The following is a 15,619-nucleotide window of genomic DNA, read 5'->3' as shown; positions in this document are numbered from 1 at the left end:
AGTATTTTTCTTATTGCAATAAGAATTTAATAAAGATACTGTATGTGCTATACTTAATGTTTTATTGTTTGCTATTATCGAATTCATAAAATTTTGAAATGTTTTGAATAAATGTTAATTTTTTATGACATATGGAGCCGGTTTTGCTTAATTTTTAGTTATAAATTTATAATATTTAATCCTTTAGTTTAAGATCGTTGCTAACAGAATTGTGTACACCGACAATAGACATACATATTAAACATTATACAATAGCACATAGAACGTATGATAATTTAAATTATGTTATACTGTTCATACGCCAAAAATAAATGATATTAATAAAAATAGTGGAATTAAACTTTTTTCATTTAAAAAATCTATAGATAGCGTCAGAACACTCTTTATAATCGTTTCATATGGCAATATTATAGTTTATAACCGCCATTACTTGTTCGCGCGGTTGGATGTACTGGACTTTTGAATCTGCCAGTTCTCGTCTCTCCGTCTTGTCATAATTTCCTGTTAGTTGGTAGTTGTGGGACGTTGGAGAAGGTTGTGTTGTTTAAAGTTTTGTTTCGATTTATTTTCAGAGCTTTTCCGTTTTCATAAATTACTTCAAAATCATTCAGGATTAGTTTACAGTTTTTTTTAATATTCATTTGAGAAACATCGCTAGTTGGAGAAATTGATCAAGTTTCAGTTATCATTATAATGACAGAGACCGTTACAAATACAAACGAGAGGAAATCTCTATTTTCCTCTTTTCTGGAAGTTTTAGAGGCGAAGGACAAGCAGGTTCTTGCGGAGAGGCAGCTCGAAGAAGAAAAGTATCAGAGGAGAACGCAGAGAATTTATGATTTTTATGGTACGATCCTATCAGATTTAATTTGAATAGATTAATAACTTAAGGCGCTCTTCGCTAAATTAAAAGCATTTCTTTGATAATGTATATGATAAATGTATGCAGGTAGCAATGCATTCAGAGAAATATTAGTATTGTATTTTTGTAAGATGTAATTAAAAACTAAATTTAAGCAACACAAAGTTTGATGCTTAGTAGGTTAAACAGTAATTACTAAGTTGAATTCAAGCAGAGGTTAAAGGTTTACTCACTGAGATGAGTCAATAACATTTATGGTGCTTCTGGTAATATGTAGAGGTCAGTTGGATTTTTTATTTTAATTTTGAATTGCATGCAAAAAATCTTTTGCAATAGTTAGGGAGCACTGCCTCAAACTATGCTAAGGTCACATGCTGTATTGTGTGATAATTAATAAAAATATTTATATATTAGCCACACTGCTGTCTTTGGATTTTGATTATTAAATTAATTTGCATCATGGCAAATTTGAAAGCTGCAGTATTTGAGCACATTTTATATATTTTCATACACAGTAGAAGGACCTAATCCACAGTGCTATATATTTGCACAGCTTGCCACTTGGCCATTGTTACTGTGTGGTATTTGTGGTTTGGGAGATATCACTGTCTGTAAAGTGATTGAATATCAATATGGTTTAGTTACAGGAAGTGGTCAACCACACACTCATAACAAGGAATAGTGGGGCTGCAAGTTACAATCACTAATTGTTTACTTTTTAGATCACTAATTGTTTTGGTCTCCATACAAAGATTTTCACAATACAATGTAGTATGCATGGTAATTAGGACAGAGTTCAATAGCATCACATTGACACTGGTGCTCATTTCTATATTCTATTAAATGCTCGCAGTGGCCGCGCTTAGTCAAAAGGTTTTCAGACGGCGGCTACGACCCGGTAGACGCGGCACGGGCAGGCTCCTCGCGAGGTAGACCGATGACAAGCAATCTATGGCCGCTATGCCTTGCGGCGCGCGTCTATTGGCTGATATGGTGATGATGAAGAGTAGACGACTGAAATGTTGATAATAGCGATGCTTAATGGTGTGGAAGTGAGAGAGGCTAGCAGCGCCCAACAGCGCCCAACAGCGAGCGGATGCTAATATAGTCTGCTAACGAGCGACGCGCGGTGTGAGCAGAGCGGCAGCGGCGCGAGGCGGCGGAGCTGCGGCGGTGCGTGCAGTTCGTGTCGCAGCACGCGCACGCGCTGGAGACGGCGCTGCGCGGCGGCGGCGAGGGCGTGCCGCTGGGCGCCGCGCTGCTGCGCCAGGCGGCCGCGCTGCAGCGCTGCATGGCGCAGTGCGTGGCCAACGCCACGCGCATCCGCCACCTGCTCGCCGCCGCGCACCGCCCGCAGATGGACACCATGCTCGCTAAAATGGTGAGTACTGGCCCCGCCTGGCGGGAAGCTTTTGCAATCACGCGGGTTACACTCATCAAATCCAGCCCGAAATTGCGGACAGCTGTTGCTTGATCTAGCTCCCGGAGATAGACACTAATGCAGCGCTGAGTCTACAGCACCATAGCGTTCTTCCCCGGCACTATATCTCCAAGACTTTGATGCACTTTCGTTTTCTCTGTTTTGCCGTCTACGTTCCTGCGCTGTAAAACATGCCTCGATTTCTCACGCGTGAAGCCGAGCCATCAATACTGCGTCAGTATGAGTTAATGCATGCTTTCCTCCCGGCGAGCCATTGAAGTATGAATGGTGTCATGACCGCTCTTATTTCGTTGTATCCCGGCGTCGCGGGGCGCCGGGAGCACTACTTATTTAATTGTGGGAAAATGAATTTATTTATACCGACAAATTGCTGCCCGATATAAAATCAGTTGTGAAGTTTTTTACCAGCACTAAGTGGTGGCCGTTTGGTCGGCCAAAACTCTCAGGAATTACTTTCTCTGCCCGATTAAAACACTGTCCAAACATCAGTCGGATATCAACGACGCGAGACAAAAAACCGATGAGTTATTACAGTTAGCGCTCAGTTAGCTACGTTTTCGTTTTCTCACGCCCAGATCCTGACGCGCGCGCGCACGCGGCCCCCCAACGCGAGTGCGCTGCGTTGAGTAGTTGGCCCGCGGTATATCTCGGCGCGCCTCTCGCTGAAAACTTAACTTCAGCTCTGCCCTGAGTGACCGCCAGCGTTTTTGTTACGATAACTTACGAAAGCAACTTTAGGATTTTAATCAAAAAAATTCCCATGTGTCCTGTGAAAACAAGTGTCGCGGGCCGGCGGAGGCGCTCGCGGCCTTCGGCGCGACTATTGGGGCGCGCGGCGATAGCGATAAGGATCCGCGAATGCGCCGGCCCTTATCTCGACCTACATGAAACACTCCCGACCAATGGCCTCTAACGAGGTTTTTAGATCTTTTGAATTTGTGACAAGCTCAAAACAACAGATTTGCGATCAAATCGTGTAACTTTGACTCTAGTCGCAAGTGTTAATTAGTTTCTTTTTAAATAGATGGGCAAGTGATTATGCAGTTGTTGCCTATATTACTACATTGGATGCACCGGGCTCAGCTGGTTGTCTGCGCTGACATTAAAAACTTTTAGTGAAAAGGTGGTAGATATTTCATCAAGATTCAGGCGCGGTGGGGGGTGCGGTGCGCTCGGCGCGGCGTGTCAGCTGTATCTCCGTTGTTTCGTCGGTGATAGTGCTTTGTTGGCCACCGTTTGTAACAAATTTCCAAGCGTCGTTTACATTGGCCGCGGGCAGGCGGGCGCGATGTGCGTCCGCTTTGCAAACTGGTCGCTTCCACGCAAGAAGTTTCCCGCTGCTCGCCGTGTCTTTACATGAAGACGCGCACGGAGCTTCCACGCTTGTGGGTCACGCCGCCGCACCGGTCACGGAGGCCGCACGTATTAAATGTATTGCCTAAACGATATAGTTTGCTTTAATTAAATCTGTACCCGTAAATAAAATGGGTTCAATAAAATTGGTAAATAATTTATTCGTAGCAAGCGATATGATCAGGAAGAACTATACGCAAGCCTGCGGCCGGCGTCGGGGTCCGGCTCGCGCGATATCGTTTGTTTGTTCGGGATACGAGACGCTTCAGAACTACTGCGCGACGGCTCTTGCACCACTCGCACTTCCACTCGCGTCGTGTGCTCGGTGCCGCGAACCATTACGTCCGCGCCGCAGCGACGTCGCACGGGTGTGATCAGCGTTGCACAGGCGGAGCAGCGCGTGGGACTCGTTCCCCGCTACACCATGCATGCATGATGCATTTTGCCACATCGATAAAGATAATTAACATCCTACAGACTTTAGTACTCTGAAGAAGTCGCGAAAGTTTCACGAACGGCTTCTGCCCGATTTTAACTAAATCACTTGTCTATAAGTGAGATCGTTTGGCGGCGCCGCACCGCACTCACGCCGCACCGCGCTCATCAGGGCTAATGTGAGCCGGCCGGAGCGCGTGCGGGCGCGCCGGCCCGTGACGCGGCTCCCGTTTCTGGCAGATTTTCGAAAGTGCTCCGCCGTATATTGTTACCGTAACTTATCCGCTTTTTGTTCCATTGTCCGCTTTCGTTTCACGCGGCGCACGCCGTCAAGTGTGTTGACGCATCGCTGCGACGCACGCGCTGCGGTAACCAGCTGTTTAGCGTTTATTGAACCGTTTCGGCCACTCGTTCATTGCGGTGTAAACTAAACTGAAGCGCTCGGTCTGTGCTGACCACCCGTCGTCGGTGTTGTGGCGCGGCTCTTGACTAAGGTCCGCAGTGTCCGATGCGTCGTGTGACCTCGGTACAGGCGAGGCCACGGAACGACGTCTGCGCGCACGTCTGTACCGCCGCCGCGCCTGGCCCGTGCGCGTCGGCAGCGTGCGAGCGCCGCGCTCGCTTCTCTCGACTTTGGACGTTCGAGCAAGTACGAATGAATGAGAACAATTGCTTTTTATGATTTCACAATACGTATGTTCCGCGTAGAAAATTTCCCACGCGTTGGAAGCGACTTCACGGAGAGCCGCCGCTATGAAGTTGTCGTTAAAGCGATCGGCACGCGGGCGTCTTTTGCGGCGCTCGGTATGTTGAAAGTGTTTTAAATTGAAAAAGTTTGCTTCCGCAAAGCGAAGTTGAAAGTTCGACATTAATGCGACTGCAGAGTGTCTAGATCTACGGATCCTTATTCCTCCTGTCCGTGTTGTCTCTCCCCTTCTGCCTTCAGCCAAAAAAATGTCCACTTGTAGTAGAGTCGCCGGCGCGGCCGACCAAATATAATCTGCTGTGCGTTCCGGGAGCTTCGTACCTGCGCGCGCTAACAAACTAACAAACGCAAACGAATAAACATCAAGTGAGTGCCCGACCGCTGCGGCCGTGCGAGCGGGGCGGGCTTTGTCTGCGGCGTGCGTGTCGTTCGAGTGATATAGAGCAACATGTAACATTTCTATGAAAGTAATGACCGCTGTGGCGGGCCGCGCACTCATTACGCGGTAATCGGGTCGGCGACACCGGCGCTCGCAGTTACCACTTCTCTCTAATTACTCGGCGCGCGATGTTTTCGTGTCGAGTGCCGGCCGCGGGAATGAGTAAGTGTGAGGAGAGAACCCGCGGCAAGCGTGCTCACTTTTGCATTCAAATCAGTACTCGCCCGAAGCGATGCGAGCGCGTGTCGGTGCGACCATTCTATCGCCATACAGAAAGAATCAGCACGATCCCTTCCGGTCGGGCGCGGCGAAGCCCCACGCGCCGAGTCCAACAACCCTGTATCTGCCCCCCGCCCCCCTCGTTCCCGCGCGGCGTACGCACCCGCGCTCTCGGCGGCTAGCCGCGCGACCACTTGTTCTATGCGGGAGGCTTACAGTGCCCTCCCCGGCGCTGACCGGACAATTTTCCGGCGAACCGCTCACGTTTGTTTGATTTGAATTCGTCGCCGGGATCGATTGTGTTTACGGACAGCAATTACGTCTGCGACGCGCGAATGTCGGCCGAGGGTTCGACGGCCAGGCGGCCCGGCCTCGCAATTTCCTCCGCCTGTCTACATTTCTTTTTCGCCGTGACGTGAAAAACGTTCGCTTAGTGCCTTTCGGCTGTGCTCTCGTGCATGCCGTCACTCGAGTTAGTTTACATTTTCCTTTTGAAATACAGTCACAGTAACAATACAACTTGTTACTTTTTACATTGCAACCCCAGTGGTGAAGTCGTAGTAGAACTCGCGACGGGTGACACCGACACCCCCGCGATAAGGAATTCCTGAGGCGGTGGCGTCGCGGCGCGGCGGAGCGCCCCTTAGAGAATCAAGTTGTTCGCGCTCGAGCCCGAGCGGGCCAGCTCCTCGCGAACTATCCGTGCGACCGGGACTCGAGCTGACTGTCGATCACCGCGTGGCTAGCGGCAGCGGTTCGTCTGCACTCGGTCACGTGTTGTTTTAGATTACATTATAAATAAGTAAAGGAAGTGAAGTACAAAGGCGGGCGCGGTGTCCTGCTGCTGCCCCGTTGACGCGGGCGTCTTGGCTGGCTCGGCCCAGGCCCCCGTGTCGGGACGCAGCACCGTAGTCTCCTGTTTCTCATTAGAGAAATCTATTAAGATTCAGGCGTTACTATGCGGAAGTCCATCCTAAGTAAGAAAAGGAGTCGTGCAATAAAGTGCACCGCCCGCCAACCCGCTGATAAATGCGCATTGACTACTGCTACATAGCGGAAGTAGCTATATATTAGTCCTTTTCTTACTTTCCTCTGTTTCCACAGACAATCTGCAAAGGGCTCCATAATAATATTATATACGTCGCAGACGCGCCGTGCTCCTCCTGCACGAGTCATTTCTTGTCTGCGTGTTGATTCGCCGGACTTTACTGAAGGTTTATGAAACTCGAACGTACATAACAATATATTTTCAATTCAAGTAGTAAATCTCCCCTGAAATGAGGACATTTGGAGCAAATTATTTTTCAATGTCTACAACCTTTGCACTTTTCTATGAAATTTTCCATGAGTTCCGTTTTCGACCAAAGAGAAATACCGCAAGAAATCAGCACTTTTCGTGCGAAACCACAGAGTGTATGACGCCGCTTGTGTTTGCACACGCGCGCCAAATGAGTTCTCATGGAGTTGGTCAACTGGATTTGCAAGTACATGCCCTGATGACCATCGCTCACTACTTGACACCAATGACCCTTGTTGCCAACATGTCACATTTACAGTACAAATGCAACAGTACTATCTTTATAACGTCTTTGATATTTCATACAAGGTGCCCTCCTTATGATTTAATTGTTGAAATGCCTATACATACCAAGAAGAATAGATGTACTCGAGCTTTGCAATGAACTGCTCCGCTGCGCATGGGCTCTCTGTGAGTGAGTGAGAGTGATCACAAAACAATTACTCGACGCAGTGCGGCTGTTGGGAGCAGTCGCCCGCGCTGCCAAATGATACCAATCAATGTATTTTCCGTTCTCTCGCGCTGTCGGCGGCGTTGAGAATGTGTGAATGGTTCACTTTGCGGGTCCGTGCGCTACACCTCTTAATTACAAAGGGTTCTACAAAGCGCCCCGTGCGGTCATCCCCGCGACGTCCGGCTTTGTTTTGCGGCCCCGGTGGCCCCGGCGATCCCGGCGGCCGGTGACCCCGCCGCTGCCTGATTACCGGCGTTACGGATCACCGACTTGATTATTCGCGCTCGTCTAATTTGATCTCGTCGAGAGAAATTGTCGTAATGGCCGCCCGGTCCTTTATGCGGGTCTCATTATTTTAATGGCGTATCATTGCCTCGTCGGCCGCGGCGCGCGCCGCCGACCACTTCAGGGCATTGGCCTGCCGGGGACTTGACGGCTTATTTATAGTCTGCGCGCGTTTGAAGACGGGGTGGTTTGGTCCGTACGACGTTGTCCGCGGTTTCTCGACATCATGGAGTTTATCAGGAAGATGGCGTCTGCATGTTCTAAAAGTTTACTGTCAGGTGACGTCGGCGCGCGCATAGCTCGCTCTGCACCTTTGACGCATACCGTCGCTCCTACGACGCTCCCTCGGGCATTGTGCAGGGAATGCTTTTTTAGGCACATGCCCCTGCAATTGTTTGACTTTTTAGCGCAGCATATGCGGCGCGCGCATGTCTGTACTTTTAGAAAGTCCCGCACACTCGGCACAGCGCACCGCGCAGCTGTCCGCGATGCGTTACTAACTTTATTAATATTTTAATGCAAATCAGTTGATGCATTGTGGCGTGCGCGTCCCTCACGCGTGACGCACGTGTAATTATATTTTAATGAATATGATAATTGCGAGTGGACAGACGTGAACCCCGCGTGAACTGCGCTAAGCTGAACACTTGTACGTCGGGTCGGACCGAGGGGCGCGCGGCGTCGGCGGCGGCGGCGATGTTGCGACCTGTGCTGGCGTGGGCCACTAGTTACACAGCGAGGTGCTTCATCCTGACCGGCTACTTTGTTTAAAGGCAACGACACAAATTGTACGAAATATTCCACGGACTGTATTCTAATTTCGCGGCGCTCAGATGACGGTTCTTCTCGATTAGATTCCGGCGGCGATAGTTTTGGCGAGGCGACGTCTATGGCGTGTCGCGTCACGCCGACTTTGTGCCGGTTACAGAGCAGAGAGACAATGAGCGGCAAAAAGCGACGCGCATTCGCAGCGACGCGGTCCATTGTTAATTAAAATTGAATAGAGGCAAAAAAACTGTTCTCTCCGAGAGTCTCGGGAAGCACATGTGAAGGGAGGGTCTGCGGGGCCGCTGCGCCGGCGAGGTGGGCCCGCGCTGCTCGCGACTACGACAAATAACGATAGTGATGTAGTGATGAGTGATCACGACAAAGCAACGAGCACTTGTGCAAATTTCGATTTTTTATTGTAAATATGGTTGTGGGCGGCGCGTCGCTCCCTCGTCTCTTCTTGCCTTTGCCCTCGCGGGAGTGCTTTCGTTACAAGGCTGGTGGGAAAAGTAGTATAGCGCCTACTACTTGTCGCAGCGTACGCTTGAGCAGACCGCCAAAGTGTTTCTGTGTAATATTTCCACATCGCGTGACACGGGCGGGCATTGCGCGCGGAGAGCTTTACCAGGCACAGATTACGCAGGTCGCCGTACGAGCAGGGGCCCATTAATATTTGGCGGCGGCGTCTTTGTGGTCGGCTTAGTTCCAGATGAGGGTCAGGCGCGTGGACGGTGCCGGGTCGGCGCGTGATGTCACCCGCGTGGGCCGCGTCGCGGTCAATTAAAGCGGCCGCCCAATTGAACGCGCAATTATGCAGCGGCGTGTCGATCTGTCGGGGCGCTGTCTGCGCCGCGGTCTGCGCTGCGGTCTGCGCCGCGGGCAACGAAAACTCAAACTGATCGGATGAGCATCAACAAAAGCTGGGCAGAGGTTACTGCGAGCTTCCAGATGGAATTTGTAAAACTTGTCCTGCATGTTGAGACACGTACAATTGTATCCGCTTGATGCGACGCCATCGAACGTATAATTGAGTACGAAATTGTTACGAAGTACTTTTTCCACAACTCCACTCTGGCGGTTGCTCGGCCGCTAGCAAACTGTTTTGCGTCAGCAAATGTTGTGCTTCATCGGATGTTTATGAAATACACTCCGGCGACTGTGCTGGCGCCGCACGGGCAGTGCATGTGCGTCGACGTGTTTCCATATGAGAGCAGCTTGCCGTGCTGTTTGAGTTGAAGAGTCAGCACAGATCTTACAATTAACAGTTTGAGTACTCTTCTGTTCTGACGGGCATCGCGTGCAACTACACGGCCTCTCCGATGGTTAGCCAATAAATCATTTATAATTTTATGTTAGAAAATAACATCGGTAAGGGTTCGCTGATAATGTTGTGTGGATGAATATATTTTGAGTGGGTTTATGATGTTGTTGAGGCCGAGGTGCCGCCTGCCGCCTATTGGTTCAAACCTGTTGCCGGGAGCAGCTTAGCTACGTGCCGAGTCCGCGCCCGGAGCGGTGCGGCACCGGGACCGTATCGGGGGAAAGTTACCGCGGCGGCGTCGGACGGAGCAAAGATCGGCTCGCCAGCATTACGTCACGTGCCCAATCACGTGTAACCCTTTGTTCCAGGCGTCATAGAATTTGCCAGGAGATTTATCCTTTTTTTATTTTTGTTTGAACAGAAATACACCGACATAATTTGCAGAAGCCATAACATAATTTAAGCTGATTTTATACAACACCAGACACCCGACGCAACGTCTACTCGTTTTGTTCTGTCGCATGCGATGTCAACGCCGCGGCCCGTGCGGTTTCGCCGCGACGTGTGTAATCCGCCACTTGCAGCGCGTCTGGACCGGAGCCCGAGGGCCCTTCGCACGAGCCGCCGCGCTGCTCGTTAGTGCACTTGTTTAAGCCGCACTGCGATCCTCTTATTACTTCGTCTGCGATAAAAGCGCAACGAGTGTGAAAGCGCTAAAATCTCAAACATTCGTCACCTGCGGTCTGCGAAAGGACGGTGACAATTTTTGTTTAATTTCGCGGCGTTTGGGTGCGGTAGCAACGGAAACATTTTTCACAAAGAATGCGAGCGGCCGTCGCGTTCGCGAATCGCAATCGCGATCGCGCTTCGGAGGGTTTCTGATTAATAATTGATCAATAATGTACAATCGTCACAGACCGGCGGTGCAGCACTGGTCTGCATGTTACGACGTGCTTGTACTAGCGCTGCACCCGACTACGGGAGAATTGTCAACGGCTTGACAAAGAAGTGGATAATAATAAATGGTAAGAGGATGCGAAAATAATTCATACCGCTAAGAGTAACTCGAGATCGCTGCGCGCACGCGGCCGGCGCGACGCGAGCGAATGGGTGCGGATAAGCGTGTGGGCGGATGAGCGCTTTCTAACGCGCACCGCGCAGTGAAAGCGCACACACACGAGGACGAACGGCGGCTCGCCCCCGCACCCGCCCCGCGCGCCCCCCGCGTATGTGTTATGGTCGCATAAATCTGCACAGATGGAATAAGTCGTGAACGAATTTCATGCAGCTAATAGATACTGCGGCCGATTGCTGAAGTTTTTTTTTTCTTACAGAAGCTCACTGTTGCCCTGTTGACATTGCAGATTACGTGCGTTTGAGGTGATGGAGAGCAGTGGCTTTTAACTTAACCCTTCGGCCCTTCAGCCGCTAGTATTGTCAGCGGGTAGGATGCGGCCATGAGTGCAATCGAAAGAAAGCAAGGAGCGCTGGCTGCGGTTGCAACGGACATTGTTTTGAGTCGTGTGCCGCGGCGGTGAGTCGTGCGCCGCGGCGGTGAGTCGTGCGCCGCGGCGGTGAGTCGTGCGCCGCAGCGGTGAGTCAGGCGCTGGGTGTTGCGGGGCCGCAGCATACGCGCGGGGAGCGTCACCGCTTGTCTGTTAACCGAGATCATTTTGTAGAGAGCGCTCGTCGCACAATCTGCCGACAGCGGCGGTTCTTCTCAGATTAGTTAAATATGATTATCGGGTCATGGGTGCTGCTATTGCTGTTCAGTGTCAATTTTGTCGTTTGAGCAGCTGTTCGTTCTGCGGCTGTAGCGGCCGGAGACCGCGCGACTCGACACTCGCCGAATCGTCGAACGAGCTAAACATTAAGATTACGCAAGGCGCTGGCCGGCGCGGTCAGCGGCCGCCCGTGGCCGCCGCAGCTATTTATATGCGCCGCCTCCCGGCCCCGTGACGCGTCCCTCGCGACGCGCCGCCCGTGACGCGGCGCCCGCAAGTTCGAGGCCGCGCGTGGGCAGCGGCCGCGCACGTTGCCCCACTGACCTCGCCCCCGCGCCCGCCCCGCACCCGCACCAAAATAACGAACATGCGGACACGGCTATTGGATCAGTTAGCCGGTCGCCGCTCGCGAGGTGTTCGGCACCCGTACTTGCTAATTATTGATTAGAGCGCCCCGCCGCCGCCTCGGTCTCTGTACACACGCCCCCTCCTTTTTATCATGCTCCGTGCTAAGTAGCAAGTCAGGTAAACAACCATCATATAGTTCCGGGTGTGACGGTGTCTTGCTAAGATAACTAGAGCTTCTCATATAATAATAAATTTTGCGAAGCAATCGATATCATCCTGACTGTTCATAATTCATATCCTCGAGATATCGAGGTGCCGGACGGTCTGCGGGCGGCGCTCCTATCAAAATTGTCTCGTATTTATATTGGTCGCGTGTTCGCTTGGCAGCACGCGCAGGTTATTTTTATATCCGCTACTGAGGTCCCGGGGCCGCGCGGGTTGTTTCGCGAACTTGTGGCGCACCGCCAGCCCACGCCACGCCACAGGCGAGAGGCGCCCGTGCATGCAGCAGGAATACCTGTGGCGACGCGGCGGGGGCGCCAGCAACCGCGAAGCGGTTGTTGTAACTGCGCCCGCAGCGCCACCGAGCACAAACGGCGGCTTCATTTAATTCCCGGCACATGCCTCGGTGTCGTTGACTCCTTGCCGGCGGGACGTGTCTCCACTTTAACATGTTTTATTACATTAACCATTGAAAACTTGTAAATAAAAACTTGCTTAGCTTGTTCCCGGCCGCCTTGTCCAGGTAGAAAAATAAATAAAAAAAGTATTTCAGCGTAATCGAACTATTTATTTTTAGTGTTTTTTCGCAGTTTTTGTTTATATCGCTAAAGAAACCCGTGCCTTACGAAAACATGAAGAGAGTTATTATTCGAGTCGTCCGCAGCGTGCCCGAGGCGCGGGTCAGACGACAGGCGATGTCCCTGCCGCGCCGTGCTAACTGATCCACAAGGCCGACTCCGAGCTTTCCGGAGTGACGCCAGCACGAAATGTTTCGTTTTTACAAACTGAAGCATCGGCTGAGCGACGGTGCTCCGTTGCTCCCAAGTCCTGCGCGGGCCACGCAAGGGGGCGGGAGTAAAGTTCCATTCGTGATTTTTTGAGTTTGGAGCGGCTGCTTCGTCAGTTAGTGTCAGTACACGTCGGGATATCGCATGCACCGCATCAGGCTATCGCACGCCCACACATGTATCCGCTGTATGAGAGAACTTGCATCAGACCGCGAGTGTTACCGGGGCCTGCTGACAGGTGCTCTTAGCAAAGAGTTCGCGACCCCTCCCGATCAAGGCACGCTGTAACGTTACTACGCTACACCGGCACCGGCGAGGCTGAGTACTTGTCCTGCTGGTGCCGGCAGAGCGCTCGCGTCTTTCCGAGTTGTTTGCGTCGGTTGTATGGTAACCGGTCTCTTGGTGAAGCCGGCCAGCCCGAGCGAGTAATCGTCGTAAGTCCGCGCGCCTTGCTGCTCCCTGAATATGAATTCGGCTCTCACCGTCTCGGCGGTGCCGGCGACTCCCTTGGCTCGGGTACGTCCGGGATGGCGCCTCACAACTCGATCGTCTTCACTTCTCGGCCCATGCATTACCACAAAACGTAAACTTGAAACGCGCGACGGCTAGTTCCGATGAACCTGCACTATGTCCTTATACAATAACATGTGACGTTTAATGTCTGGCTGCATCCGCAAATTGGCGTATAAAAACGTGAATAGTTTGGTTCATTACGCGCGCGACTGTTGCAGGAGGCGGAGCTGAGCGCGTGGACGGCGTTCCTGCAGCGCGCCGTGGACGCCACTTACAGCACCGAGATAGCCATCGACAACCTGCACAACATGATCGGTGAGCGCCTCGCCGCTAAGTAACCTGAGCTCGCTGTTGTGCGCGCCGGGGCAGCGCCGTGCACGCGGCCGTCGCTCGACAATACTCTTCGATTTGCGGCGGGACTCTGTCAGTTCCCGTCGGGTGCTCGACCATTTTCCTTTCGTATGAAATGAAAAGAAATGTTCACCAAGGAACCTTGTCCGGGAATCAGACTTCCTCGGGAGTTCGCAAACCGTTTGGGTTCTACTCTAGATTTTTTGTTTAAGAATTTGAAGAATTCCTGATTTTTTCTGTAGAACGAAATAAAAGTGTTTATTTATTAGCGGTGAAACAAATTTCGTTTCGTCGTCTTCTGAAAACCTCGCTCTCTTGTGTAGTCGCAGCGAGCGGTTGACACGCCTCACACGGCTGTTCTGTGTCCGCAGCGGAGCAGCGGCGCTACGTGCGCGAGGTGTCCGCCAGCCCCGTGCTCGCGGCGCTGTGCGCGCCCGGGCAGGCGGTCGACGCCGGGGACGACACGCCGCCCGCCCGCGAGCGCGCGCTCTGCACGGCCAGCAGCACGCCCATCGCGCAGGAGTAGCGGCGCGGCTGCCCGCTGTTCTGCCGCGCGCTCTTCTCCGCGTGAGCGTGCGGCGGGCGGGCAACGCTCGGGACGCTTCCGCACGACGGCTCGCTTCTGTGTCAGTGCAGCGGCCCCGTGCAAGTGCTGGTTCTTATATATGAGTATATCTCCGGGAGTTCCCCGCCGCCGTGCGTCACTGCCTCACCACGTGTTCAATTGTTCAATGGACGCCACACGTCCAGTGTTTCCGATGCCACAGTGTTCTCGTCGTGTGTGGGCCGCGTGTGCGGGTGCATGCGTGTGTTGCGTGTGTGCGGTCGAAAGCTGCCCTTAAATCAGAATGACTAAGCACAAGGTCAAATCTTTTTTAATATACTTTTAACTGTCACGTGTTGCGCTTTTATATTCTGATCTCGTCGGTGCTTTGTTGTTGTTGCGCTCGGCGCGGCGGCGCCCTGCAGCGGCGACGGCGGCGGCGGCGGACGCTCGGCGTCGCTCCGTCGGTCGCTTCTGTTCGAATGCAAACAGAACTTGCGCAGGGCGCGCCCGTAATTCTCCAAATTTTATTAAAACTAATTGTACGGTTCTCGACGCGGATGCTCTGGTACGTGTGCTAAATAAAATTGTTAATAATCATTAATAGTGCATCGCGTGCCAGAGCCAACCACGGTCAACAAAAACCGAAACAAATTATTGAATAATTATATTTATTCGTCTTTATGAACGTTTTTAAAATTTTATAGCATTATATCTTTATGAATTCTATGGCTGCGTCGCGATCGTTGTGTGCGGAGTTTTTCGAAATGTTATTTAGTCGACGCTTTGCCTAGACGTGTTGTCAAATGAAAGGTTTATAACGAGTTTGGAGGCGGCCCCACGCGCCGACCGGACGCCGGGCCGCCCGGGTCGGCGCCGGCGGTGCATTTTTGAAGTTTGTATTTTAAGCGATCATTGTACAAATTCCTATTCGACTTTACACTGTTGTCTCGGCTTGCCGCCGCTGTTGCGCTGGTCTGTTAGTGCAAATGTATTTTAAAACTTTTTATGTACGTGTAAGTTGCTCTCGAACATTCCAGAGGTATTTTGTGTATTCACTACTACAAATAAAACATTGAGTATTTTGAAATATAATCTTTATTTTGTACCATACCTACTATCTACTGCGTCGCCAGCCGAGCTATGACGGCACCAGACTCTAGTGGCAGGTGCGCGCTGCCCCTCCCCCCGCCCCCCGCGCGCTATCACAAACTTACTCTACGGCGACCTTCTAGCGGGAGACAAACGGGTGTAAAAGATCCGGGGGCGGGAAGTACCGTGGCTTGTCAAACTACACAGTACTGTCAGTTACTGCTCCGGAATGCTCTGCCCTGAGAGCAACGGCTCAGGAGTTATTGATATCATAGAGGTTTTTGACCAAAAAGTTCATAATTATAGTTTAAACATTTTTTTTAAATAAAATTCTTTATTAATCATCACTTAAAGCTAAAACTTTTATTATAAATAATGTTTCCCGAAGCCGCCACAGCGACGAGTGCGCCGGGAGCTGCCGTTCTTATTTAATCGTAATTTATCCTTAGCTTTTATTTTTTTAACAAAATAAATTGTAGACATAAATACCTATCTGTCAAGTTATAAATGTACTATG

At 51.2% G+C, this 15,619-nt stretch overlaps 1 protein-coding gene across 1 annotated transcript; it reads left to right on the top strand.

Moving 5' to 3' along the window:
- The first annotated feature begins 468 nt into the window (after window positions 1-468).
- LOC137919470 (uncharacterized) lies at window positions 469-15,141 on the top strand. Its single transcript, XM_068762557.1, has 4 exons — window positions 469-847; window positions 2,002-2,243; window positions 13,334-13,430; window positions 13,838-15,141. The coding sequence occupies exons 1-4, from the start codon at window positions 694-696 to the stop codon at window positions 13,990-13,992; spliced, it is 648 nt and encodes a 215-aa protein (XP_068618658.1). The 5' UTR covers window positions 469-693; the 3' UTR covers window positions 13,993-15,141.
- Window positions 15,142-15,619: the final 478 nt, after the last annotated feature.

This window comes from Battus philenor, unplaced genomic scaffold (assembly GCF_028537555.1).
Source record: "Battus philenor isolate CCGP_79_NKW_IND1 unplaced genomic scaffold, ilBatPhil1.0.hap1 SCAF_16, whole genome shotgun sequence".
In the NCBI taxonomy this organism is placed as follows: Eukaryota; Metazoa; Arthropoda; class Insecta; order Lepidoptera; family Papilionidae; genus Battus; species Battus philenor.
This window is presented reverse-complemented; position numbering and strand designations above follow the sequence as displayed.